This window comes from Pelophylax lessonae, assembly GCF_965119305.1.
Source record: "Pelophylax lessonae genome assembly, chromosome: 3".
NCBI lineage: Eukaryota > Metazoa > Chordata > Amphibia > Anura > Ranidae > Pelophylax > Pelophylax lessonae.
The window spans coordinates 157,811,516-157,837,837 of NC_138770.1; the positions used below are offsets into that span (position 1 = coordinate 157,811,516).

Here is a 26,322-nt window from a genome sequence, read left to right on the forward strand (position 1 = left end):
TCTCCAGGATGTCACTTCCTTGCCTCACACCAAGAAATTTAAGACTTCCAGACTCTATAAAAAATGCCCCTGGAGACTGGTTTTCTAGTGTTTATCATGGTAGAGCCTGCAGGACCAGATATACCCTGATCTCTCAAAATCCAGGCTTCATTAGTCAAACCGTCAAATTTAGAGATTGTAAAGCAGGGTGGAATATCGGACCCTGAGAGAGCAGGTCCGGACGTAATGGGAGAACCCATGGCCTTCCCACCTCCAACTTTACAATGTGCGCGTACCAAATCCTACTGGGCCAAGCTGGAGCCACCAGGATTACTGGTTTCCCTTCTTCCTGAATCCTGTGCAGAAGTCGTGGCAGCAGCTGAACCGAGGGAAAGGCATAGATCAGGGAGAACTGCTCCCCAGGGAGCCACCAAGGCATCCACTCTGACTGTGAGTGGTTCAATGGTCATGGAAAAAAAAATTGGCTAAATTGTAATTGAACCTGGATGCCAACAGATCTACGTCTGGAACCCCTCAGCATTGACAAATTAATGCAAAGATCTCAGGATGTAAGGACCATTCCCTGGAAACATCTGATGGCGACTCAAAGTCTGCCTGCCAGTTCTCTAGTCCTGGAATTAAAACCACCGACAGGCATGGAAAAAATGTCTCCGCCCAGGATAGGAAGTGACCCCCCTCCTTCTGTGCTGACTGACCCTTGGTGCCCCTCTGATGCTTGATATAGGCCACAGCCCTGGCATTGTCAGATTGTACCCTGACGGGGGAACCCGGAAGTCTGGGAGTCCAATACCTTAATGCTAGCCAAGCCGCTCGGATTTCCATGATATTGATGGGGAAGCTCCTTTTTAACCAAAATCATTTCCCTTGGACAGTGGCTTCCACCAGAACTGCTCCCGAGCCGGAGAGACTGGTACCACCTTCCAGACTACCATACTTCCAGACAACTAGAAGAAAGGATTTCCAGCTCTCCAAATTCCCTGCTAGCGACCACCAACCTAGACTCTGACATACCCTCAGTACTAGAGACATGCGACAATCTAGGGCCTGGATCTTTTTGCTCCAGGCTGACAGCATTTTGTTCTGTAAAGGTCTGGCATGGAATTAAGCATAAGTAACTGCTTTGAATGAGGACACCATCTTCCCTAGCAACCTCAAAGACGTACAGAAGGATACTTTTTCCCTCTTACAATCCAAACCAGATCCTTTAGGTCTATGACCTTTCTTGGTGGCAAAAACACCTTTGCCTGTACTGTGTCCACAAGGAAACCCAGATACTCCAAACTCTGAACTGGCTGCAACGCTTACTTTGACAAATTCAGAATCCAACCAAGACGTTTTAAGAACTGAACTGCCCAGAACACAATCTGGCTTGGAGTAGAAGCCAACCGGTCTATAAATAATAGATCATCCAGGTATCCTACCACTGCTATCCCTTGAGACCTTAGAAAAGCCAATACTGGAGCTCGTGGAGCCATAGCTAGCACGAAGGGCCAGGCCACAAACTGAAAATGGTGGTCTTCCACCGCAGAGCGTAAAAACCTTTGATTGGCCTGAAAAATTGGCACATAAGGTATGCATTCTTGATGTCTATAGATGTCAGAAATTCTCCTTCTTGCAGTGAGGTCATGACTGAGCAAATTGACTCCATTCGGAATGTGCAAATGTTTAACAACTGGTTTAGAGCTTTGAGATCCAGAATAGGTCTCGGATCTCTGTTTGGCTTGGGGACTACGAAAAGGTTTGAGTAAAAACCCCTGAATTTCTCGTCGTCCGAAACCTATGTAATCACTTCTTGAGACTTCAGATGGTCCAAAGCCAGAAAGAAGGGTCTTCTTTTTAGAGGATCTGCTGGTATGTTTGCCCTTTCAAACCAAGAATGGGGAAACACCCAAAATTCTAGTTTGTACCCCTGCGAGACTGTGGAAATAACCCAATTGTCCTGAATCCTTTCCACCCAGGCCTCCGAGAACTGTAGCAGCCTTCCCCCCACACGACTGGGTGGGGGGGGGGCATTCCTTCACAAGGTAGATTTAGAGCTAGGCTTAGTAGGCCTCTTGGCCCAGGGTTTCTTCTACCCTGGACCTGAAGGCTTTGTTCTAGATCCAGATGGCTGAGGCCGTCAAAACTGCCTAGGATTAGAAGTAATGGGAATATTAGTGTTAGACACCTTAAAAGGAGGACGTTTACTTCTCTTAACTGGTAGAAGCGCACTCTTCCCCTCTGAAATCTTTTGGATATTTTTGTCCAGATAGTCACGAAAGAGGCACTTCCCATGAAAGGGAAAGCCAGCTAGCAATTTTTTTAACACAGTAATTCAGCAGACCAACTTTTTAGCCACAGTATTCTGCGCATATGAACTGACCGAAGAGCAAACTGTGACATTTGCTGTATGGAATCCTTAAGAGCATCTACTGCAAAACACAAAGCTCGAGAACACTCCTGGACACCCGTTTAATACGGTCTTTCAAAGACTGACAAACTCCTATAGCCACCACTGCCAGTTGTATTGCAGACTGTTTCATAGCAAAGGAAGCTTTTAGTAAAGATTCCAAATTCTTATCAGCTGAATCTTTAAAAACCTGGGCATTATCTACAGGACAAGTTCAATTTTGGTTTACAGAAGAAATAGCAGTCTCCACTGTAGACATACTTCATTTCCTTGTGAATTTTTCCATAGGATACAACAAAGAAAACCTTTTGGGAGGAATAAAAATCCTATCAGGATGATCCCAATCAGCATATTCTATCTGAAAAAACAAAATTATACCCGCGCTACACAACGTGTGGTTATTCCGTGAAAAAAGTGTGTAAAAAAGTGTAAATGTGTGCAGCTGCTGCAAACGCTAAGAAAATCTTAGGGAATTTGATGCAAACGAATTTATGCAGCGCTAGCTCCAATAATATTTTGCTATATATCAAATTATCATAAATATAAAGTGCTAAGTGCTGAAATAATCATATATGCAATAAACAATAAATTATAAAGTGCATAAATCCACATATGTGATTATAAATAAGTCCAATTAAATATTTAGTGCATGAGGAAAAAAGTCCTTAGTGTGATCCAAATAAGGTGCCAAAATGCCAAGTATTCAAAGTGCTTGCAAAGTGATAAGGTGCCCCTCACGGTTCCCCACTCACCAGATTGCCGATATAAAAAGACCTTGGTAATTATTGCACACTGGCCCGGGATCTTTTGAAACCAAAACTTCTCCTATGCAGCCTTCAAGATTAGATGGGTCCGCTTCCGCTTCCACCATTAAATGAAAAGATGGCCATACATGGTGAAGTAAGTTTAAACCAATTTATTTCCATAAAAAAAGGTCAAATGGATACTCACAAGCGAATATAGTATATAAGCGTGTACAGTGAACTCGTGTGGCGCCGCTCTCGGCGTGCGTTCCACACACAGGAAGTTCCTGACCGGAAGTGACGTTCCGTCTGGTCCGCAACCGGAAGTGCGTCAATGCGTTTCGCCGTCAATACAGCGTCTTCAAAGACCACTTCCGGTTGCTGGGATTGATAAGCCGAGAATGGATCTCAGACCCTGACTCCCCAGAAGTGGAATCCTCTGCTTGGTCTTCTACTAAGACATTTACAGCTACTTCTTACACATCCTCTGCCCAAACCTGAACTAAAACAGGGGGACGGGTCTCAGGGGAGGGGATCTATTAAGTTTCCCTCCTCCTTGTTACACTGAAGCAATCCTGCCAGCAATTTTTCCCTCAAGGCCGGCTAAAGCTGATGCAATACCATCCTTAGTGATGTAGGCTGAGACAGAAGCAAGCACTAGATGTGGCTATTATGCCTGATAACCGCAATAGCTCAGATTGGCCAGTAGCCTCTGGCCTCTCAGGGGAGGTTAACACAGAGGATGCACAGCTAAGATCTTCCAATCCTGACAGGGGCCCACTTGTGCCCCTTTCCGCTGTGCCCCCTATTCTTTTTCCGTGTGAACACTGCTCCAGACAAGAAAACTTGAGGTACTTACTTTAGTGTACTCAAAGCTTGTGCCAAAGTGTAACAGCTTCACACACACAGCACAATTATCCCACAATAACACAACCTGTCAGTTCCTGTAAACCTCCACCCACAGTGACTCACGCATCCAGCATCAGCTGCTCTGTGTCCCATCCAGCTTCTGACAGAAGCTCACGCTGCCGGGAAAACTACTAAAAATGCTGCCCTGTCTCAGCCCCTTACTGCACATGTGCGGTGTGCTACGTGCACGTCCGCATGCACGCAAACGATTCACGGACATGCCCCCCCCGCCACCATGTGCACATTCGTGCATGTAAATAGACTGAATTTGCTTGCGTGTGATCTCCTGCCGCAGGGATGGCCACTGAAGGTGCTCTCTAAACCTAGAGCCACAAAGGGTAATCGGATGGGCTGGCGGGATGCACAAAGTCCTGCTGCCCACCAAGCAGCAGAGGGTTGAGAGCAGAAAAGTGTAAGGCATTCAAGGTATGCATGCCACAGCTGAATACACACACTGCCTCTAGTGGAGACATAAAACATGGCACCCGGTATCTGTTAAATTAGAAGGTTAACTGTGCATCATAATTAAAGTGAACTTACCATTTCAGCCACAGGATTCTGCCTATAACTAGAATCCAACCTTTACCCATCACGGTGGGTTCCGTCACTTGTCAACCTTAAAGGAACGGGTCCCCCTTATTTTTGTGGCCACTCCCTTGGACCTGTAGGGCACCCTGCCGGAATGCCTTTGGACTTAACTTACCGAGGGTCCAGATCCCAGGGTCCAGCGCTAAAGAGGGTCGCATTACAGGCAATACCTTGTTTCCCTATACCGAGGCTCAGGTACCATCTTTTCAGTCTTCCACTTTCGGATGGAACCGATTACCAATACCCTTGGATCCAGAGATCTTCATCTGGATTGTAGCATCATCTTTTTTCTTCTTTAAAAATATAGAGAGCTTCTCCAACCATGACTATCACCTTTAAGACACTGGGGCAAAAACTGAGGTACTTCCTGTATGGGAGGGGTTATATAGAGGGGGACTTCCTGTCTTTTTGGTTGCCAGTGTCCATTCACCTATAGGTGGCATATAACCCAGATAGTTATTATGGCTGCTCTGTGTCCCGTGATGTACGATAAAGAAATGTTTTTATTACAAATTCTGTGAGCAGGCTGCAGTTCCTCCTTAATCCCTCCCTTGATGAAGAACAGTGCTTCAGTGTTCTATCTTTGAGTCGTGAACCTGCCTGATCCTGGTTTCCTGTGACCGGCTTCCAGCACCCTGTACCTAGTACCCTGTATCCTGCTCCTCTCCCCTTGTTCCCAGTCCTGATCCTGCCCTGTTCATGTGAGCTTCCACCATTTTGTACATAGCGTTTATTAGTTGGGTTGTTGTTCTGGGTTTGCGGTCTATCACATTTATTTTTTACATTTATATTGTATATAGTTTGTTGGAGTTGGAAGAGTGTTATTTATGTTAATGAACTTTATTTATTCATACTTGGCCCGATTCCTCCTTCCTTGAGAAGTAGCCCACTGATCTGGTCATCCCTGCTGGATACCTGGTTATGGTAACGCTTACAGTTATACTTATTATTTCTTCCATTACCAAGACTGCATTATTATACTAAATACAGGGAAACAACATTTATTTGGGGTACAGGGTTTTGTTTTTGTTTTTTTGTTAAAGGAAACATTTTGTGAAAATGGGGGCTTGCACTGCCAATCTCTTCTGAAAAATGCCAGTTGACTGACTATAATACTAATCAAATTCATTCAATAAATTTTGAGGCCCTGACCTGAAACAAATATGCAAAAATAATAATCATATGGAACTGAATTGTCTACAGTCATCTGCCCACATAGTGTGATTTATTTTCCCAGTTTTGAACAACCAAATCATCAAAATTGCAGTGGACATTGAAATAAAACTTGTAATTTTTAATTAATTTCAATCTAAATTTTCACAATTTGGTCTGTCAAAATGGGGAGAGAATAAAGACCACAGGGTCGCTTGCTGAGAGCTATTCAAATCAATTGTTCCTTTCAGTCAAAAGCAGATCAAAACAGTGATATTGCATGACCAGCATCAGTCCGTTTTGCAATAATAAAAGAGCAAATGGCTATATAAAATTTACAACTAGAATGGTCTTATGTCCAACAGAATGTAAGATACAATGTTTAATTGCAGTGGTCATTTTCTGCAAACTAAGGGCCCATTCACCCCACTTACTCAAACTAGCATTGCTTAAATCAGCCCTAACGCATAGGCAAGGCAATCCGCCTTGTTTTTAAGTGCCCCAGTTCATACCAGCTTGTAACATTAGTATTCGCTGATCAAAAATTTAACACGCTGCATTTAAAATGTAGCGCAATGCATTATAATACAGCCCAACATCACGTTAAAGAAAAGAAAAATAAATGCACATTTAAAAAAAAGGCACACAAAAAATGGACGTTGCTCCTCCATGGGAATCTGACTTCTTGACCAGTCCACCCTGCCAATACTCCCCACTTTCCTTTTCCTTTATTTTTCTCTTCTTCTCCCTCTGGCTACCTTTTTCTAGACACCCAGTATGCCGCCTTTTCTCTCTAAAAATCAAGAAAAACGCTACCTGGTATGCTCTGACCATTTGGAGCAACTGACTTAAGGCCTGATCATGGTTGACCTTTACCATATGAGGTTTTTGTGTAACACCAACGGCCCCTCCCCCCACCCAACCCCACCTTGTAGTAGTTATGCACCTACCAGTCTGTGCTCTCTTCTCAGTGTTTACATGTTCATCACATTCCCCTATATGACTTCCATCACAGTGCATGGCCATAAGTCTTCAGGCATTGTATATTATTGTGAGGGAACTTGAAGTGCTGTGTTTATGCTGTCTTTAAAACTCCTTGTTTTACACGTATAATATATTACTGTTGACGGTTATCATTAAATATAGGCTGTCGTGACATGCCATAAAAAAAAAAGAAAAATGATTGCAGCACACTCAAAATCTCAGCACAAAGCACATGAGGTGTGGCGTGAGCGGGCCCTAAGGCCTTACCATACATTATACAATTTTCTTCTATCGTTTTCCTTTAGATTTACCAAAACCATATAAATATGAGGTCAAACCTAAACACATTTAATTCATATGCAATCAGGCAGCCCCTTTCACTACATAGTTGATGATAACTCTAAGGGGAATTGAATAAGAAAATTGTGTAATGTATGGCCAGGCTAAAACTATTTTTCACAGCTGAGCCGATGGACTTGCCAACATGTGATGGAAACGAGTGTTGGACTTCCATTACCATCTGTCGTGTTATAATTTCAGCCACCTCTCTATCCCAGATCACAGACATTCACCAGCATTCTGTGTCATGAATGGTTCTGGGAGGGGGCATATATTTTGTCACTAAGTCAACGCTTATGTTTTTTTTTTTTTCCTGGCGTGTCCCCCCAGAGTCATGAATACAGGTCAAAAAAAAAAAAAAAACCCGGGTTTCATTGTGCTTCAGAGAAGAAAAGGCATGATGGAAAGGGTGGAAATTGAAATGACAAAGACAAACCAGCACAGGTATTATTTCATAACATACAATAAAAAAATGACATCATTAACGGCTTCTCAGTAAAATCAATTGCATTCCTAAGTGTGTGTCTGACAGAGGGGAGAGCGGGTTCTAACGGCATTGATTTTAAATCTATGGAGGGGGGGTAGGGAGGGTCTGGAAATGTCCAAACGTATATGCCGGGAAAGCTGTTTCACAGCCATCAGCTCTGAGGCAGCCAACTGTGCTGTGATGTGTCTGAGAGCCTTTGCCCTCAGCTGCCCCCTCCTTCACCGTGTCCCTGTCTCACCAGAAGACACTCACCAAGGCTCCTAATGAGCTTTATGCTAGACTGTGGCATGAAAGAATAGTAGAGCATGTCTGAAGCCCTCTGTATCGCTAGCAATCCCTCAGACATCAGACATTTCTCAGCCACACATCTTCCAGCTCCACACATACAGCGGGTGCACATTGCTGATAACATACCACCTCTTTCTTCTTAAAAGGCTCATGCCAGCAAACATTAGCCAAACAATAGAGATTCTAAATGGGTAAAAGTATAGACAGAATGTATATGTAAACACATAAAACCCACTCAGGCTATTGCAGTAGCTTAACGCACACCTGTTAATGTGCGCTTTTTTTGATGCGTTACATTTGAAAGGGTCATCAATAAACCTTGGTGTACGAAAAAATGAACCTCCATTATTGGCAATGTGGTGCACTGCACAAAGTAATTAGAACTGGGCATGGTGATGTGCTATAGCACAGGTTCTTTATGATTAAGGCCTCGTGATCAAGGGGCATACGACAGTGCATTTAATACTGTAGGGACTCTATAAGGTTAAGGCAAGAGGGTCTGAAAGGCAGACAATAAAAGGTGGCCATACATAGTTTGAACTTCAGCCCGTGCTGGCACAACCTAGTTTTGTTGAGCCACGTCAATTGTTCAGTCGACTTTGGTCGAAGCCAGGTATAAATTGTCAGCCAAACAGTGATTTTAATCGGATGTACTGTAGCCATTGTTTGGGTATTCTGACAAATACTGGTGTCAGCTATCAGAATGTAATACCCGGCAGAGGATATTCATCCATCTGCACTGTTTGGTGTGGAAGGAGGAATTGGTTTGATTTTTCATTCAGGCCACAGTCTGGACAAAAGAAATCTCCAAGTGTATGGCCAGCATTGGTATTTTCTGTAGGTGGCTGTTTCGAGGGGAGAACCCCCTTTATCAGAGCCATTCTGATGACTCTAAGAGGGTTCATCCCTCAAAATGTGTAAGCAGCCCTAAACCCAGAAAAGTCGCCCTATTTCATCATACTAGCGGCATGGATTTGGAAGCAGTCCCATCTGTTTTAATGACATGCTTGTCATTGTCATGGGTTTGTGAGTATATACGAGTTATTTTATTGATCTAATAAAATTATATAGTGGTAATGCACTAGGTAGGTGAGCTCTCTCTTTGTTGTTTTACAGTGCTACTTGAAAGGATACCCATAGTCCTGAGAGGGCAGCAAGACATGCTGGCACTATCTCTGTAAACAGAGAAGCAGAAATTACATCAAGCCTGGAAGCACAACACTCAAGCGCAGGAGGTTGTGTTTGAATATATGTGAATTCCATTGTTGACCCTCTTGAAAACGCCAATTGCCCAGCTAGCTCCCGTTTTAGTATTATGTCATTAATCTGAAGGAAGAATGAAGATCAGGTGTTTTGACTTATTTGCTGTATGCTTGTTCCAGGTTAGTGATTCAGAAAGCACAGATGCCAGAGACAGCCAGACAAATAGCTTTTTCAGAAGGTCTGTGTAATGGCAGACCCTATCGTTTGCTAAGGACAGGTCACCTTTAACAAATTTGTGGTAGTTTGCTGTGCATCATTTACAATTCACAAGTTTTAACATGTTGCCTGGAGTTGCCCTTTAAAACTCTTAATGTTGATTTTCTCATTATTGACAGCTGTCATGGGTGAAGTTCTACTTTTATTTTGTTCAGGATCTTCTACAGCTTAATGAATTCCAGGCAAGCTGAAGTCTGTACTGTACCCACACATTTTCTTCAGCAACGTCTGCTATTCTCTGGCTCAAGCTATTTTTTGCTCCTCTTACATTTGTATGCAGATGGGGTTCGGTGCCTCTGTATGATTTAAACCCCAGCCCAGTCACTAATGCTCATGTTTCATTCCATAAATCACCTCCAAATTAAAATATCTTTTAGGCAGCTTTCCAACCAGCCAATGTTCCCTAAAACGTGGCAGCCAATTTTCCCAATTAGCTAGCAGAGATGTTTGGAAACGGACACCCCCCCACCCCATCAAGGCATTTAAACTTTACTGTGTTCTTAAGAGAAGAACTATGCAGAATGATTTAGGTGACGGCTAGCCAAACCGGACCTCGAATGGAAGGATGTTTCATAATTTATGACCAAACATCGGAGATATATGCACAGTAGATTTCAATTTTGAAGCAGAGCTGAGCCTCTGGTTTACAAGGGGAATGCTTGCCTAGAGAATTTATTGACCTTCCATACTTGGCTGACCCAGAACTCATTTTCTGAATCCACAAGTCTTCCAAAATGACTTCCAATCTATTTTGTGACTCTCAGCGGGTGAGACTGTTATTGTAGCTGGCTCTAAGATCTATCATTCTGCATGCCCTTTCCAGTCCCAGCAGTCCGCCTGTAATACGCGCTGGCAAAGGGGCACAATGCTGTATTATAAATGGTTAATTTTTACCTTCTTGTAATCTGTGAAACTACCTAAGAGTAGATGCATTAACAGCTCAGATGGGATTTGGGGGCTTTTCGCAGAGACTGTAAGAAAAAGTTAATCACAAAAAAAAGAACATTAAGGTCCTTGTGCTAAAATAACTTAAATGGTCTGAGTAGCCAGCTAGAAAAATAAATCTAAAGCAATCTATGTGACAGCGGAGACAGCCAATGGGCTAATGATTAAAGTACCCATGACTAAGTTTCAAACAAAGAACAGAAACTTCAAAAATATAAGTCACATATGTCTTTGTTAAGAAGAAAATTACAAGTGATATGTTCAGTGTTAGCTTTTCAATCCTCTTATGGCTAAATGAACTAAGATTGTGCACAAGTATTAGCAACTAAAGGGACACCTTTTTAACACAAGTATTTGTTAACATTCTTAAAGTGGAACTCCAGCTTTCTTGATTTTCCCCTTCTTTCCTAAAGCCCCCCAGTCTATAAAATAAAAAAATATAAAAATGTCTCCAGGCCAGTTCAGTGATTTCACAAGTCTTTTCTTGTCTTCCTCAGGCAGGGATATGCAAAACTGTGGCCCTGCAGCTGTTGCAAAACTACAAGTCCCAGGAGGCATAACAAGACTCTGGCAGCCACAAGCATGACACCCAGAGGCATGATGGGAATTGTAGTTTTGCAACAGCTGGACGGACACGGTTTGCATATCCTTGGTCTAAGGCATGGGTGCTCAACCTGTGGCCCTACAGCTGTTGCCAACCTACGATTCCCATCATGCCTCTGCCTTTGGGAGTCATGCTTGTAACTATCAGCCTTGCAAGGATTGCCTCATGGGACTTGTAGTTCCGCAACAGCTGGAGGGCCACAGGCTGAGCACCCATGCTCTGATGGTACCTAGTGTTACATACATGGGCACTAAGGTTTGCTCCTAAAAGAAAGCTACATCTTATGATAGCACTTGGAGCCAGTTTTAGACTTTCTGCTATGCTCAGTTTAAGTTCTGTATTTTGCATACTTAGTGTTGTGACAGTGCGAGTAGTCAAATCTTTAAATTTGCTTTACTGGTCACTTGTTACCAAATGTAATTTCAAGCAATAAGTAACCTTAATCAGTGACCGCCTAATCCTGTCCGGTAAGTGCTACAGCCAGGAAGTCTACTCAATTAATTATTATTATATAGTCACTCATTGTGATAATAAAATATAGAAGTGAGTTGATATCACAGAGATTTTATATTTCAGTAGTGTTAAAATTTAAGATTTAAATATGCAGCTAGGCCTGTGCATTTGAGAAACTGACACCTAGCTGCCAATGAGCCAACGTCCTTTAGGCTTGTGGCCATAGAGGTAAATTAACGATCACCTCACAAGTGCTCAAAAGAATCCCTTAGGCCTCATTTACACCTAGCAAAGCAGGAAAACATGTTTTGCACGCCTTTTTGGGTGTTTTTTTGTGGGACATGCACAGAGCAGACCATTGATTTAGATGGGCCCTAAGGGCAAAAAATGTGGCAAAGTAGCTCATGGAGCATTTTGCTGCATTTCAGTTTGCACATTTTTCTAACTGGAATTTCTTTTTTTGTTTTTCTAACCAGCAGGGCCCTCTGATTCCACCTATATTGAATTGTATTGTAACTATACTGTGTGCCCTCACGTTGTAAAGCGAACTGTTGGCGCTATATAAATCCTGTATAATAACAATCAGCTTCCCTTATTTGGGGTGCTATGTGAATACAGCCTCAGACCAACAGACTCTTTAATTAAAAAAAAAAAAAAAAAAGCAGGGCTGAAAACATCTGTGCACACGGGGCTCCGCATTGCCTACAAAATATTTGTCCCTTTCTCAGATCAGAAGGATTATGTTACTCACAGGGAAATGAAAATGATTCCATCTGATAATATGCATTGTGAGTTACGTGGAGATTTAAGCCGGCTATTTACGGTTGAACAAACCACCCTAGAGACAGGTAAAATGGATATATAAATCCTGCCTGCCACAGTCATGCAGTATTTGGATTTGCCATGATAACTGGGTGCTGATGTCGGAAACCCTACCTCTGACCAAGCTCTCACAACTGGCTCGTCCATATAACCTATGGACACTTAACCTTTCTGATTGCAGGTGTGGTGACAGTCCCAGAGGTGACTGGCCAAGGCTTAAGTGAAGTACACACTATTAGAAATTTGGGCAAACGATCGTCCGATTTTCCTCATTTCACAGCAAATCGGAACCAATGAAAAAAAAATTTGGACGAAAATCCTCGTACGACAAAGGCTTTTTTTTGTTGTTTATTGTTTCTGATCATGTGCATTCTTTCTTTTCTGATTTTTCTTGTACAAAAGCAGTACGAAAAAATGGTACACATTAAATGAAAATAGTTCGTTTTTTACCATACGAGAAACATTTTGGAGTTTGTCCCTTTTGAATTTTCGTACGAAAATTCTTGAACTGGCTGTCGAAAGTTGTGTACACACTATACGAAAATCGTACGCAAATTCTTTGGATGAAAATGTTTGCCCGATTTTCTCATAGTGTGTACAAGCCTTTAGAGTTCATCTCACATCCATATTACAATAAACTGAGCAGCAAGAAAAACAAATGGTGTAATTTGCATGGGACCTTGTTTACTCCTGTTTTTTTGCAACTTATTTTATAGTTAATAACCACATTTTTGTATGCCCTTCTTGTATTTTTGTCAATTTTACCTTTGAGCATAATTTTATGCACTGGCCGTCTAGGGAAATTTTAAAATAAAAAAAGTGCCCTCTTTGTAATAAGCTAAGAGGGCATACTCCTAGAGAAATTGGTGCATTATGTTACCAGTGTCTGTATGCTTGGTATAAGCTCATTGTTGATCTGTATGAAATTGTATTGTGTGGCTGCGGCTTGCATGTAGATCAGGGTCTGTGTGTGTGTAAACTAGCAGATCTGCCAGACAGGTGTGTGTGTGGTTGCCTAGCAACCCTGTCAGCTGAGTGGTGGCAAACTACATGAAGGGCGTTCATAGATGGTTCAAATCTCGGCTGGCTCAGCAGGAAACGACCGATTTAAAACCTGTATGGGAAGGCTGAATGCACCAAGTTGATCGATCAATCAACTTGGGTACAACCAGACTGCCAGATTTTACTTGCGATTATCACTAGTGGCTGCTATAGCTACTCGCAATAATCACTGTCTTGTCCTGGCATGGACGGCCTCCACTGTCAGGAGAAAACAATGTCTCGGCAGAAAGGATTCCCATGTCAGCACTGTCTGTGTTGATGGGGGAATCGTGCGAAAATCTGCTCAAAGACTTTAGAATACACCAGATTGTATGATTTGTATCCTGTGTGTGTTCAGCCAACTAGGTTCGTTCCTCGAGTGGTGCTACACATTGGGAAGGTTAAACCTGTAAGATACAGCTAATGCACCAAAGTACACTTCTCATTCCTCCTCCACCAAACAAGGTCCCGGCTCTGATTAGCGAGTTACTGCGGGTGTGTTTTGCTTGACATCTGGTGCCAGTGGTGAGAGATTAGAGTGTGCAGTTTGTTTTACAGTTGTTACCTGTGTCCAGATTGGGGAACGTTGGGTTCTCCCGACAATCTGCCAGTGTGCAGGTTGATTTACGTGAATGTACAATGGAAAGCAATACCTTGCGTAACGATCAGTCTGCCCTCATCCTTGTACCTTTAGTATCCCCCTTTCTGGTGATACTCTCAGCCACACTTGGAAAATGTTTAAATGGTTACTAAATGAAACTGCAGCATCTTGCCAAAATTCTGTTCTGTGTAATCTATCTCTCATACGCCAAAGGGATTGGATAAGGCTGTACTGGGCTCTCACAGAAGGCAATATAAAAACCAGTGAATGCATCAGTCTTCATTTTCATGCGTTTAGATTTCAGAATATAAAGAAAACATGTGATAACCACAGGAATACACCTGTCAGATAAGTGTCAGGGTTTAAAAACGACAGCCACTCGGATGGATAGATTGCAAAATTCATGTGTTTAACTACAGTGCACTTATCCATTTTAGACACTGCAAAAAAGGAAACTGGAATGTGGTTGCTTTGGCAAAGTCTTCACTTCATATCTGCTGCAGAGGTAGCGCCTAAATACACTAGGTGGCAGACAAGTATTGAGTAGAGGTCTACCATCAACACTGAAGAAAGCCAGTGTGATGCAGCCGGGGTTTCTCTGGCAATTAACTGCTGGTTCACAGGCAGTTTTACCAAGTCATCAGCACAGTATATCCAACAGGAGACTGCACCAATGGATTCACAGTCACAATAAAGCACAAGGCTTAGAATTATATTTGCTAGAACATTCTCATTATATTAGGAGAAAAAAAAAAAAAATCATATTGACCGTGGCTAATTAACTTCTACACAACTGGGTGCTGTCATGGGGAATCTCTTAACAGAATTCATAGAATCCATACAATAAAGGCTGCTCATATGACCCATGTGCTCCTCCTCCTTTCATGTATAGCCAGGTAGAAGTGCACTGAGGTCACATGATGTAAACATAAAAGCGCTAATGTGGAAATACACTTACCTTGTCTATTACTATTTGTCATAGTGATCATGCTTCCATCTTCTGCAAACCCTTTCTCCAGGTTTTCCAAAATCTGTCATTATTAAAAAAAAAATGGCAGAAAATTAGTATTTGAAGGACCACTATACCAAAATGTAAGTCTGGAATAACATGCTGATTAAATATTTAAACAAAAAAACCAAGAGGACATTAGTGGTAAAATCCCCTGCTGCTTAGTACAATTACATGTAGTATTTACACCCATAAATACCTTATAAAAATTGAACCCCTTCACTGCGGTTTAATTGGTTGATGAACCTAAACCTGAACTCTAGGTATATATAAAAAAGTAACACAGCTCTGTATTCATTAATACATTTTTTTTGTAATGCATGTACTGTAAATACCTATGATCAACAAATATGATCAACATGTATAAATACATAAGGGGTTCATGTAGTGAACTTGGTGTTGAGTTATACACTTTAAGGTCAACACAGAGGACAAGGGGGCACTCTTTACGCCTAGAGGAAAACAGATTTCGTCTCCAAATACAGAAAGGTTTCTTCAACGTAAGAGCTGTGAAAATGTGGAATAGAGTCCCTCCAGAGGAGGTTCTGGCCAGCTCACTAGATTGCTTTAAAAAAAGGCCTGGATTCTTCCCTGGGTGTACAGAATATAAATAGGTACTAATATTTATAGGTAAAGTTGATCCAGGGAATATCCGATTGCCTCTCGGGGGATCAGGAAGGAATTCTTTTCCCCTGCTGTAGAAAATTGGATCATGCTTTGCTGGGGTTTTTTCGCCTTCCTCTGGATCAACTGCGGGTATACGATTGTGTATGTGGATTGTATGGTTGGGTTTTCTTTACTGTTTTTTTTTTTATTGGTTGAGCCAGATGGACTTGTGTCTTTTTTCAACATGACTAACTATGTAACTATGTAAATGTGACAAGTTATCAGTCTCCTGCAACTCCATGTTCAACAGAGATCAGACTGGAAGAGAAAGCAACACAAGTTGCCAGTCGGTTGTGCTGCAATGCTCATGTGCTAACAAGAAACATGCTGACTGGAGGAAAGATGCGTTTCATTATTCTGTAATTTCTCCTTTCACTGTCCAGTCACAGGCTGAGGGAGGGACAAGACCTGTAGGTGCTACCTAATTGCAGCAGAGAGCAATCTGGTCTTCTGTCCTGCCAGACATGACTATGTGACAAAGCTGTGTAAATCTCAGAACCGGATGGACAAAAAAACAAATGATTTTGGCAGGTATGACGACTCCCTTGTATGTCTTTCATCATTGTAATAAGCGGTTTGCCTAGAGTTCAGATTTGACATCCAGCCAAATAGCCCTCACCCCTCATCTCAGTTCTGAGATATACAAAGGTCTGCCACAAACACAGCCCTGTCTGGCAAGGTAGGATGCCGGTTTAATGACAATTACAGGTTTCTTCCCCTCCCCAGCCTGGGGGAAAAAAGAAACTGCTTGCTTTAAAAAATACATTTTAGTTTGATCATGCATCCCGGAACTATGGTAATGACCTATGTCCCCATCACATAGCCAAAGGTTTGCTAAAACGAATGAAATCCAGGACAATGAGGCGCTAACGGCCACTCGAAATAACCGGGAGTAAGGTTTCTGCAATACCTGGCTGCCATGGTCTGCCTTCAGTTGCTCTTCCCAATACATCTAATCACTGAACCCACCCCCTTCATTGATGCCAAGACTTTACCCTTGGGATACTAATTTTTGCTGACACAGCACTTTATACAGACTCTAGTGGCGCTTTTCCACTGCATAGAATCGTACCGGCTCGGCACGCTTTTGTGCTTTTCCACTGCGGTACTGCATGGTATACGGTCGGAACGGTTCGGTACGGTATAGGTTTGCTTTTCCACTGCATGGAACCGAACGGTACGGTACGGCTCTGAAAAAACAGTACCTACTCGATTGTGGTTCCAACAGGTACCATACCCGGTACCATATCCCACAATCCTTTGCATGCAGTCACTACTAGCCACTGATTGGTCAGAGAATCACACCCACCCCGTTGTTATCCCACCCACTTAACTTTAGTACTACTTTAGTGGAAAAGCAAAACTATACCGTACCGTACGGAACCGTTCCAACACTATACCATGCGGTACCGCAGTGGAAAAGCAAATCGGGCCAAGCAGGGCCGAGTAGAGCCGAGCCGGTACTAGCAGGTACTTGCAGTGGAAAAGTGCCATAACATGCCTGGGAGCGAACCTGTATCTCACTATGGCGACCACTTACATTTCCGCACTCATTATCCTCGCTCTCCTCCTTCAACCCCCTCCTTACTTTTATCTTCTCTTCCCCCTCCCCCCTTTTTTTATCCAGAACCCGCGAACCCCTTCCCTGATAGGCCTATCATTCCTTTTTTTTATCTAGTTGTGTCCCATTTCCCAATACACTTGCCCGTTTGATGATATTTGGAAACATTGCGTGATCATCGCCCTAAGTTTGCAAACAGATGACTCTCTACTTCCTACTGGTCCTTAATAGTCATTGTTATTCAATATGGATTGTACTTCCAAGTCGGAAGTCTGGTATGCGATGCCTTACAGTCAGGTTACTTTTCTATACAACCTGGGCCTTGAAAATCCTGTATTTTGGGCTCATATTTGCGTTTTGCCTTTTTTAACCACGTATGATCATGTAATGCTTATCTTATACCGACTAAGGTATGGATGATCATACTCTGTTTTTGGCTTAGTATGTTCGCACAATGCTATAAATAAAGATCTGTGTCTTTTTTATCTGCCTGAAGTTCAGCTTTAAGTTAAAGTAGTAAAAAAACAAGTATAAATTTACAAGCTGACTGCATTCTAGCCAATCATGGAAATATTCCACAGCAGATTTTTAACATATATGTTATCAAACATTTAGTCCCGAATCACACTGGTGCGATACGGGAAACCCTGCGATTCAGTGCTGGCTCCAGACCGCTTTGCAAATCGCAGTGTGAACTGCAAAATGGTGCAGGAATTGGATTGCATAGGTGTGAACAGTAATTCCAGTGTAGACCAAAAAAAGGGTCCTGCACCATTTTGGTGCGAATGCAATGCAATTTCAGAAGGGGCGTGGCCAGCGCGGGACAGTGATGGACGCTTGAGCTCTAGCTCCGCCAGCCGACGACTCCATCCAGCGCCATCCCCAGCGACGTGAACAGGATTTTCACCCTCATCTGACTCCGGCTGCTTGTGGCTACATACCGCGATGTCCCGCAAGAGGAAGGATGTAAAGGGACCGAAGAAACTGACGGCGTTCTTCCCGATGCCGGCCCGAGGCGGTCGACAAGATGGCGCCGGCGCTCCGGGCCTTGCCGCCTCGGGGAAGCAAAGGGTCCATTATACCGACCTGCCGGAAGATACAGCCCCTTCTGGCACCCAGCAATCAGGTACCCTTTCTCCTTTCGCCTCTGCACCATCCAGCCCTGCATGTACAAGCCCGGCCAAATCTAAAATACGGCTGGATCCCGAAGACAAGGCCTCACAGCCTGGGAGCTCGAGTAACCCGCTACTGCCCATCTCCCTGGGGTCCTCTCCCTTCGCTGCCTTCCCCACAGCTGGCCAACCTATTATGGACACGGCATTAAAGGACATGATGTATGCCCTCCATACCTCCCTCCAGGCAGATATAGTCTCCCTTGCTACAAAATTTTCTGCTGAAGTTCTCTCCTTAGGGGAAAGGGTTCACACTGTGGAATCCTCTGTATCTGAGATTGTAACTACAGTAAATGATTTGGTGGAAGCGCATGAAGAAAATTTGGATGAGCGACAATGGCTGAAAGCTAAAATCGCAGATCTGGAGGACCGCTCCAGAAGGAACAATCTTAAGATCCGTGGCAATGCAATTTCAGCCATATAGTTTGTATGACTGAATTTGCATCGCAAAGACATCGCATGTGATCTGCACAGCAATGCAAGCAATGCAGTGCGAATCGCATGAGATGTCTGTCATCGCACAAGTTTAAACCCAGCCTTACATTTGGTGCTCCTCAAGGCTGTCGTCTCCAAAATTGTAGCTTGTTGCTTTCCTAAACTTCCAAATCAGGGAGCGTTTACTGTAGAGTCAGGTGGTCTCACTTCCCCTTAGTCTCTGCATGAATGTGCCTCTTGCATTGGGATGTCCCAAGATTACTCACACCAAGCCCATACTGCACATTCACGTCCATGCTATCACAGGATCCATGTCTTCTGTTCTGACAGAATGACAATCAGGCTTGTTTACATAGGCGGACTGGCATTTTGCCAAGTGTACCGAACGATCAGCGGGTGCCGGCGTACATTGGACCTGCTGATCAGCACCCACTGTGTAAAATCACACTTGCACCCAAAACTACAGTATCTCACAAAAGTGAGTACACCCCTCACATTTTTGTAAATATTTTAATATATCTTTTTATGTGACAACACTGAAGAAATTACACTTGGCTACAATGTAAAGTAGTGAGTGTACAGCTTGTATAGCAGTGTAAATTTGCTGTCCCCTCAAAATAACTCAACACACAGCCAATAATGTCTAAACTGCTGGCAACAAAAGTGAGTACACCCCTAAGTGACAATGTCCAAATTGGGTCCAATTAGCCATTTTCCCATTCGGGTGTCATCTGACTCGTTAGTGTCACAAGGTCTCAGGTGTGAATGGGGAGCAGGTGTGTTAAATTTTGGTGTTATCGCTCTCACTCTCTCATACTGCTCTTTGGAAGTTCAACATGGCACCTCATAGCAAAGAACTCTGAGGATCTAAAGAAAAAAAATTGTTGCTGTACATAAAGATGGCCTAGGCTATAAGAAGATTGCCAAGACTCTGAAACTGCGCTGCAGCACGGTGCCCAAGACCATACAGCGGTTTAACAGGACAGATTCCACTCAGAACAGGCCTCGCCATGGTAGACCAAAGAACTTCAGTGACCGTTTACATAGGCAGACTGGCATTCTGCCAAGTGTACCGAACGATCAGCGGGTGCCGGCGTACATCGAACCTGCTGATCAGCTCCCACTGTGTAAAATCACACTTGCACCCAAAACTACAGTATCTCACAAAAGTGAGTACACCCCTCACATTTTTGTAAATATTTTAATATATTTTTTCATGTGACAACACTGAAGAAATGACACTTTGCTAAAATGTAAAGTAGTAAGTGTACCGCTTGTATAACAGTGTAAATTTGTTGTCCCCTCAGAATAACTCAACACACAGCCATAAATGTCTAAAAATCTGGGAACAAAAGTGTGTACACCCCTAATAAACACCTCCAAATTGGGCCCAAAGTGTCAATATTTTGTGAGGCCACTATTATTTTCTACCACTGCCTTAACCCTCTTGGGCAAGAAGTTCACCAGAGCTTCACAGGTTGCCACTGGAGACCTCTTCCACTTCTCCATGGTGACATCATGAGCTGGTGGATGTTAGAGACCTTGTGCTCCTCCACCTTCCGTTTGAGGATGCCCCACAGATGCTCAATAGGGCTTAGAAACATGCTTGGACAGTCCATCACCTTTACCCTCAGCTTCTTTAGCAAGGCAGTGGTCCTCTTGGAGGTGTGTTTGGGGTTGTTATGTTGGAATGCTGCCCTGCGGTCCAGTCTCCGAAGAGAGGCAATCAAGCTCTGCTTCAATATGTCACAGTACATGTTGGCATTCATGGTTTCCTCAATGAACTGTAGCTCCGCAGTGCCGGAAGCACTCATGCAGCCCCAGACCATGACACTCCCACCACCATGCTTGACTGTAGGCAAGACACACTCGTCTTTGTACTCCTCACCTGGTTGCTGCCACAAACGCTTGACACCATCTGAACCAAACACGTTTATCTTGGTCTCATCAGACCACAGGACATGGATCCAGTAATCCATATCCTTAGTCTGCTTGTCTTCAGCAAACAGTTTGCGGGGTTTCTTGTGCATCATCTTTAGAAGAGGCTTGCAGACCAATTTGATGCAGTGTGTGGTGTATGGTCTGAGCACTGACAGGCTGACCCCCACCCCTTCAACCTCTGCAGCAATGTTGGCAGCACTCATAGGTCTATTTCCCAAAGACAACCTCTGGATATGACGCTGAGCACGGTCACTGAAGTTCTTTGGTCTACCATGGCGAGGTCTGATCTGAGTGGAACCTGTCCTGTTAAACCGCTGTATGGTCTTGGGCATCATGCTGCAGCTCAGTTTTAGAGTCTTGGCAATCTTTTTATAGCCTAGGCCATCTTTATGTACAGCAACAATTTTTATTCTTTAGATCCTAAGAGAGTTCTTTGCTATGAGGTGCCACGTTGAACTTCCAATGACCAGTATAAGAGAGTGCGAGCGATAACACCAAAATTTAACACACCTGCTCCCCATTCACACCTGAGACCTTGTAACACTAACGAGTCACATGACACCCGAGAGGGAAAATGGCTAATTGGACCCAATTTGGACATTGTCACTTAGAGGTGTACTCACTTTTGTTGCCAGCAGTTTAGACATTAATGGCTGTGTGTTGAGTTATTTTGAGGGGGCAGTAAATTTCCACTAGTATGTACAAGCTGTAGACTCACTACTTTACATTGTAGCCAAGTGTCATTTCTTCAGTGTTGTCACATGAAAAGATAATAAAATATTTAAAAAAATGTGAGGGGTGTACTCACTTCTGTGAGATACTGTATATGCGTGATTCTGCACAGCGCGGCTGCCCTGTAGCAGTAAATCTGCTATGGTGCGGTCGGCATATGGTTAAAAAAAAAAAAAATGACTGTTTTAAAAAATTAAGGGGTAACCCCGCCTCCTTGTGACATCATCGACCCAGCATGCCCCAATTGATGTCACAGGGTTTGGGGTCACCCCAGAGGCGTAACTAGAACTTTCAGGGCCCAGGTGCAAGAAATCATGAAGGCCCCCCCCCCCAAAAAAAAAAGCATGATTTTTACACTTTTTATTTTCACATTCTGCTATATAACATCCCCCCCAAAAAAATAAAAATCAAATTTTTCATCATTTTATGCCAATTTCTATTCTGCTACATATTTTTGCGCAAAAGTTATTGCATCTACAAACTAGGGGAAAGATTTATGTAATTTTTTTTTTACTAGTAATGCCGGTGATCTGCACTTTTTAGCGCGACTGCGACATTGCGGCGGACAGATCGGACCCCTGACTGACATTTTTGACACTTTTGGGGGTACCAGTGACATTACTACAGTAATCAATGCTGAAAATATGCACTGTTACTGTAATAATGACACTGGCAGGGAAGGGGATAACCGAGGGGTGATCAAGGGGTTAAATGTAAGCCTAGGGGAGTGTTTCTATCGGTGGGGGAGGGGCTTGTGAAATGATCATAGAGACCTGTGATTCTATATAGAAGGATCACAGGTGCGCTGTGATCATTTCAGGGAGAAGAGCGGTCAGATGTGTTTACGACATCCGACCGTCCTTCTCTCTCAGCGGGGACCTATCACGGGTGGTCAGCGGCAATCACGGCTGCAGGCCCCCGTGAATTGGCATCCCCGCTCGCCCCTAGCACCAGGCAAGTGACTGACGTAGTATTACGTCGGTTTGCGCAGGAGGGGCTGCCTACCAAAGTAAAACTGCGGTGGGCGGTCCTTAAGTGGTTAATGTTATGTAATTTCTTTGATTTTCCACCTCATGATCGGTAAAATATGACCTGGGGAATGGGACCAGTAATAGTGCTGGTGGAGAGAGGGGTGTATGGGATCAGTGGCAGGACTGGTGGGGAGGAGGGAATGGGACCAGTAATAGTGGCGGCGATGGTGGGGAGGGGGTGGGATCAGTGGTGGCAATGGTGGGGAGGGGGGATGAGATCAGTGGCAGCGATGGGGAGGGGGGATCAGTGATGGTGGTGAGAGGGGGATCAGTGATGGTGGTGAGGGGGGGGGGGATCAGTGATGGTGGTGAGGGGGGGGGGATCAGTGATGGTGGTGAGGGGGGGGGGATCAGTGATGGTGGTGAGGGGGGGGGGATCAGTGATGGTGGTGAGGGGGGGATCAGTGATGGTGGGGAGGGGGGGATCAGTGATGGTGGGGAGGGGGGGGGATCAGTGATGGTGGGATCAGTGATGGTGGGATTAGTGACGGTGGTGAGGGGGGGATGGGGGGGATCTGTGATGGTGGTGAGGGGGGGAGGGGGATCAGTGATGGTGGTGAGGGGGGAGGGGGATCAGTGATGGTGGTGAGGGGGGGATCAGTGATAGTGGGGAGGGGGGGATCAGTGATGGTGGGATCAGTGATGGTGGTGAGGGGGGGATCAGTGATGGTGGGGAGTGGGGGATCAGTGATGGTGGTGAGGGGGGGGATCAGTGATGGTGGTGAGGGGGGGGGATCAGTGATGGTGGTGAGGGGGGGGGATCAGTGATGGTGGTGATGGGGGGGGGATCAGTGATGGTGGTGAGGGGGGGGATCAGTGGCGGCAATGGTGGGGAGGGGGGTGGGATCAGTGGTGGCGATGGGGAGGGGGGGGGATCAGTGATGGTGGTGAGAGGAGGGATCAGTGATGGTGGGGAGAGGAGACCAGTGATGGTGGTGAGAGGGGGGATCAGTGATGGTGGTGAGGGGGGGATCAGTGATGGTGGTGAGGGGGGGGGGATCAGTGGTTAAGGAGGGGTGGGATTAGTGGTGGTGCCAACCTCCCCCACCTCTGCCTCTTACTGATCCCATCTCCACACCAAGGATCTCTGTTGTAGAAGTGATGGGGGGGGGGAATGGGATAGGGATGAAATCTGTAGTGTGGGATCAGTAAGAGGCAGCAATGGTGGTGTTTGAGATCAGTGGTGGAGGTTAGCAATTTGTCACTGACACTTACATGTCCTTCAGTCGATTCCCCTCATTCACTGGTCACGAAAAGGGCCTCCACAGTCCAGGGATGCATGTTGTGAATCACATGTGGAGGGGAGATCCACCCCCTTCTGGACGGCTGACTCTCCAGTGTCTGTGAAACTCCGCCTCTCTACTCCCTGCTTTCTACATGGATTGGCTGGCTGGCTCTCTCATTCATCACAGTAAGAGCTCAGCTCAGCCTCCTCCTGACAGCCCGGCCACAGCATCCCCCCCCCGCGCGGCACAACTGTCTCTGACTGAGACTGATTCTGAGGAGGCTCTCACTCGCACATCCACATCCAGAACTGGCAGGTGCCGGCGGGCCCCCCACGGTAGAAGAGCGGAGGCCGACGGGCCCCCCCACAGTTGCGGAACTCCAGGGCCCGGTCGCAAGCGCGACCGCTGCGACTCTGATAGTTCCGCTACTGGGTCACCCGATGGTGCCATCATGTTGCCCCATCCCCTAGTTATAGAACTGTCAGACGGCAGAGCTGCCAGGCGTCAGGAGCCTTTGTCGGGTACAAAGCTTTTTTTTTTTAGGATCGCCGGCTGGCGCTTAGTGTGATTGACATTGGCTCTAATGCGAGGGACATTTTGTTTTTTTTGTGGCTTATGAATAAAAACTGGCCATTTTTTTTTTTTAACATGAAACTTTTTTTTATTTTATTTGGGGAATGAGTATCAGGCCCCATGATAAGGGCATATGGCATGGTAAGGTTCAGGAGGGGGGTGCTCACTCGGCCACCCCCCCCCCTTTTCCTGGCCTGCTGGGCTGCATGCTCACATAGGGGTCTGGCATGGATTTTGGGGGGGGACCTCATGCCATTTTATTTTGTTTACATTTTGGCTTGGGGTTCCCCATAAAATCTGTACCAGACCTGAAGGACTGCCTGCCTACCATTGACCCAATTAAAATCCTGATACTTAAAAGGCACAGTGGAAAACATGACACTGCATCTTTCCTCCCACAATGTAGTTCTCTGTCCAATCCCCAGGCCTGAACACTGTCACATAGGAGTAACAGCTATCTAAGCATGTGCAAGTAGAATGCGGATCTTGCAATCAGATATCTAAAAAATAACCGGAATTTGATGGGCTTGCTATTGGTTCAACCTTCCCTAAAACTCAGTTGAAATATAAAATATTACCTCATTTTAATCTGGTCATAAATTTGGTACAGATCGTTAAAGCCCAACTGAAGGTACAAAAATAAATATTTAATTAGAGAGACACTGTATCAAAAATCTCAGTTGTAATGTCTTACCTCCATGTTTCTATTAGAAAAGTCACCACCAAGATAAAAGCGTACTTTAAGGCATTTGTATTTGAAAATAAGTGATAACATATGTTGCTAAAGAATTATACAGCTAAAAAAAGGTGTGAGACTTCAATTGGGGATTAAGGCCCAATGCACACTGGGCATCTAGCCCTGATGCATGGGGCTTCGGCATTTAGCTGCAGGCTGGGTGGTGCAGTCAGAGGTACTTCCGTTTAGGGCAGTATGTGCCCAGAGACGAATACCCTGAATGCAGGCTTCATGCATTCTAGGCATAGTAGGGGGTCCCCTACTGAAGAAGCCATTGTCTAAGGTTGGGCGCCGACGTCACACGTATAGGGGGCGGAGCCTGCGTGCTGGAAGCCGTCTCTTCCTGTATACGTTTTATGCTGACTGCTATGAGCTTTGGAAGCGCCACCCTTGTGAGTAATATTCTTCCTATTCAATAAAGCAGTTTGTTGCAGCAATACAGAGAGCACTAGATTTTTTCCTTTGTTCCGGTCATATGTCATATGTTGATGGTAATCCCTCTGGAGGCGACAGGCTTCCCATAGCCTATGTGATCTGAAGATCTCTGTGTTTTATTAACGCTGGTACTGACCCAGCATTGGGTCCATAGTGGAGGTGAGAGACCAATTCACCTGGTGGTGGGATTGCACTGTTCACAGAAGCACCCAATTAAGTTTTGCACAAGATTATTCTCTTGGACACATGGGAGTGGATATACTTTTCTGATTGATTTATATGGACACTTGAATGTTAGCTTTTTTATGTACACAGACTTTGTTTGTCAATCACCATTTGTGCACTTGACTGGCGCATCACTATTTTTGGTTTATTGAGTTTGTATTGTGGGGTGTATGCACATTAAGTGTATGCTGCCGGTCTTTGTATTGATTGTTTGATTATTGCACATTTCATTACAATCACTTTTATTAGTCACATTTTTTTTGCGCTGATAGTTTTTTGTTATATATTGTTGAAGGCATGTCTAAGCTGGCCGGAACTATCCTCTTCATTGTCTGAGACAGCAGCACAGCGCAATTGGCTGACTGACTTTCACAGCAGCAGGAGCCAATCAGGAGAGAGAGGGGGCAGGTTGCAGGTCCGTGTCCAAATAAATAGACACAGGGAGCTGCGACTTGGCTCTGGTGCCCCCATAGCAAGCTGCCTGCGGTGGGGGGCACTCAACAGAAGGGAGGGGCCAGGGGCACAGAAGAGAGACCCGAGAAGAGGAGGATGCCAACACGCCACGTTAAAGTGAATGGGGCTGCGACGCAACCATGTCCAGTGGATGCCGTTGCAGCGTGGTGAAGAGGGATTTCTGTGTTAAAGCCTTTTTCAAAACAGGTGTGTGGGAGGCAGCATATTGCCTTCTGATTACCTGATAACTGCAGGCCAGCTACTACTGACAAAATGATCCACCACAGATCCCGAGTCAGTAGC

General features: G+C 44.6%; 1 protein-coding gene across 1 annotated transcript in view; it reads right to left on the bottom strand.

The window, feature by feature from the left end:
* Positions 1–26,322, bottom strand: part of TRAPPC12 (trafficking protein particle complex subunit 12) — a 313,601-nt gene that overhangs the window by 99,792 nt on the left and 187,487 nt on the right. Inside the window, exon 7 of the mRNA XM_082251892.1 lies at positions 14,783–14,855. Within this exon, the coding sequence (XP_082108018.1) occupies positions 14,783–14,855 (73 nt within the window). The remainder of the gene's footprint in view (positions 1–14,782; positions 14,856–26,322) is intronic.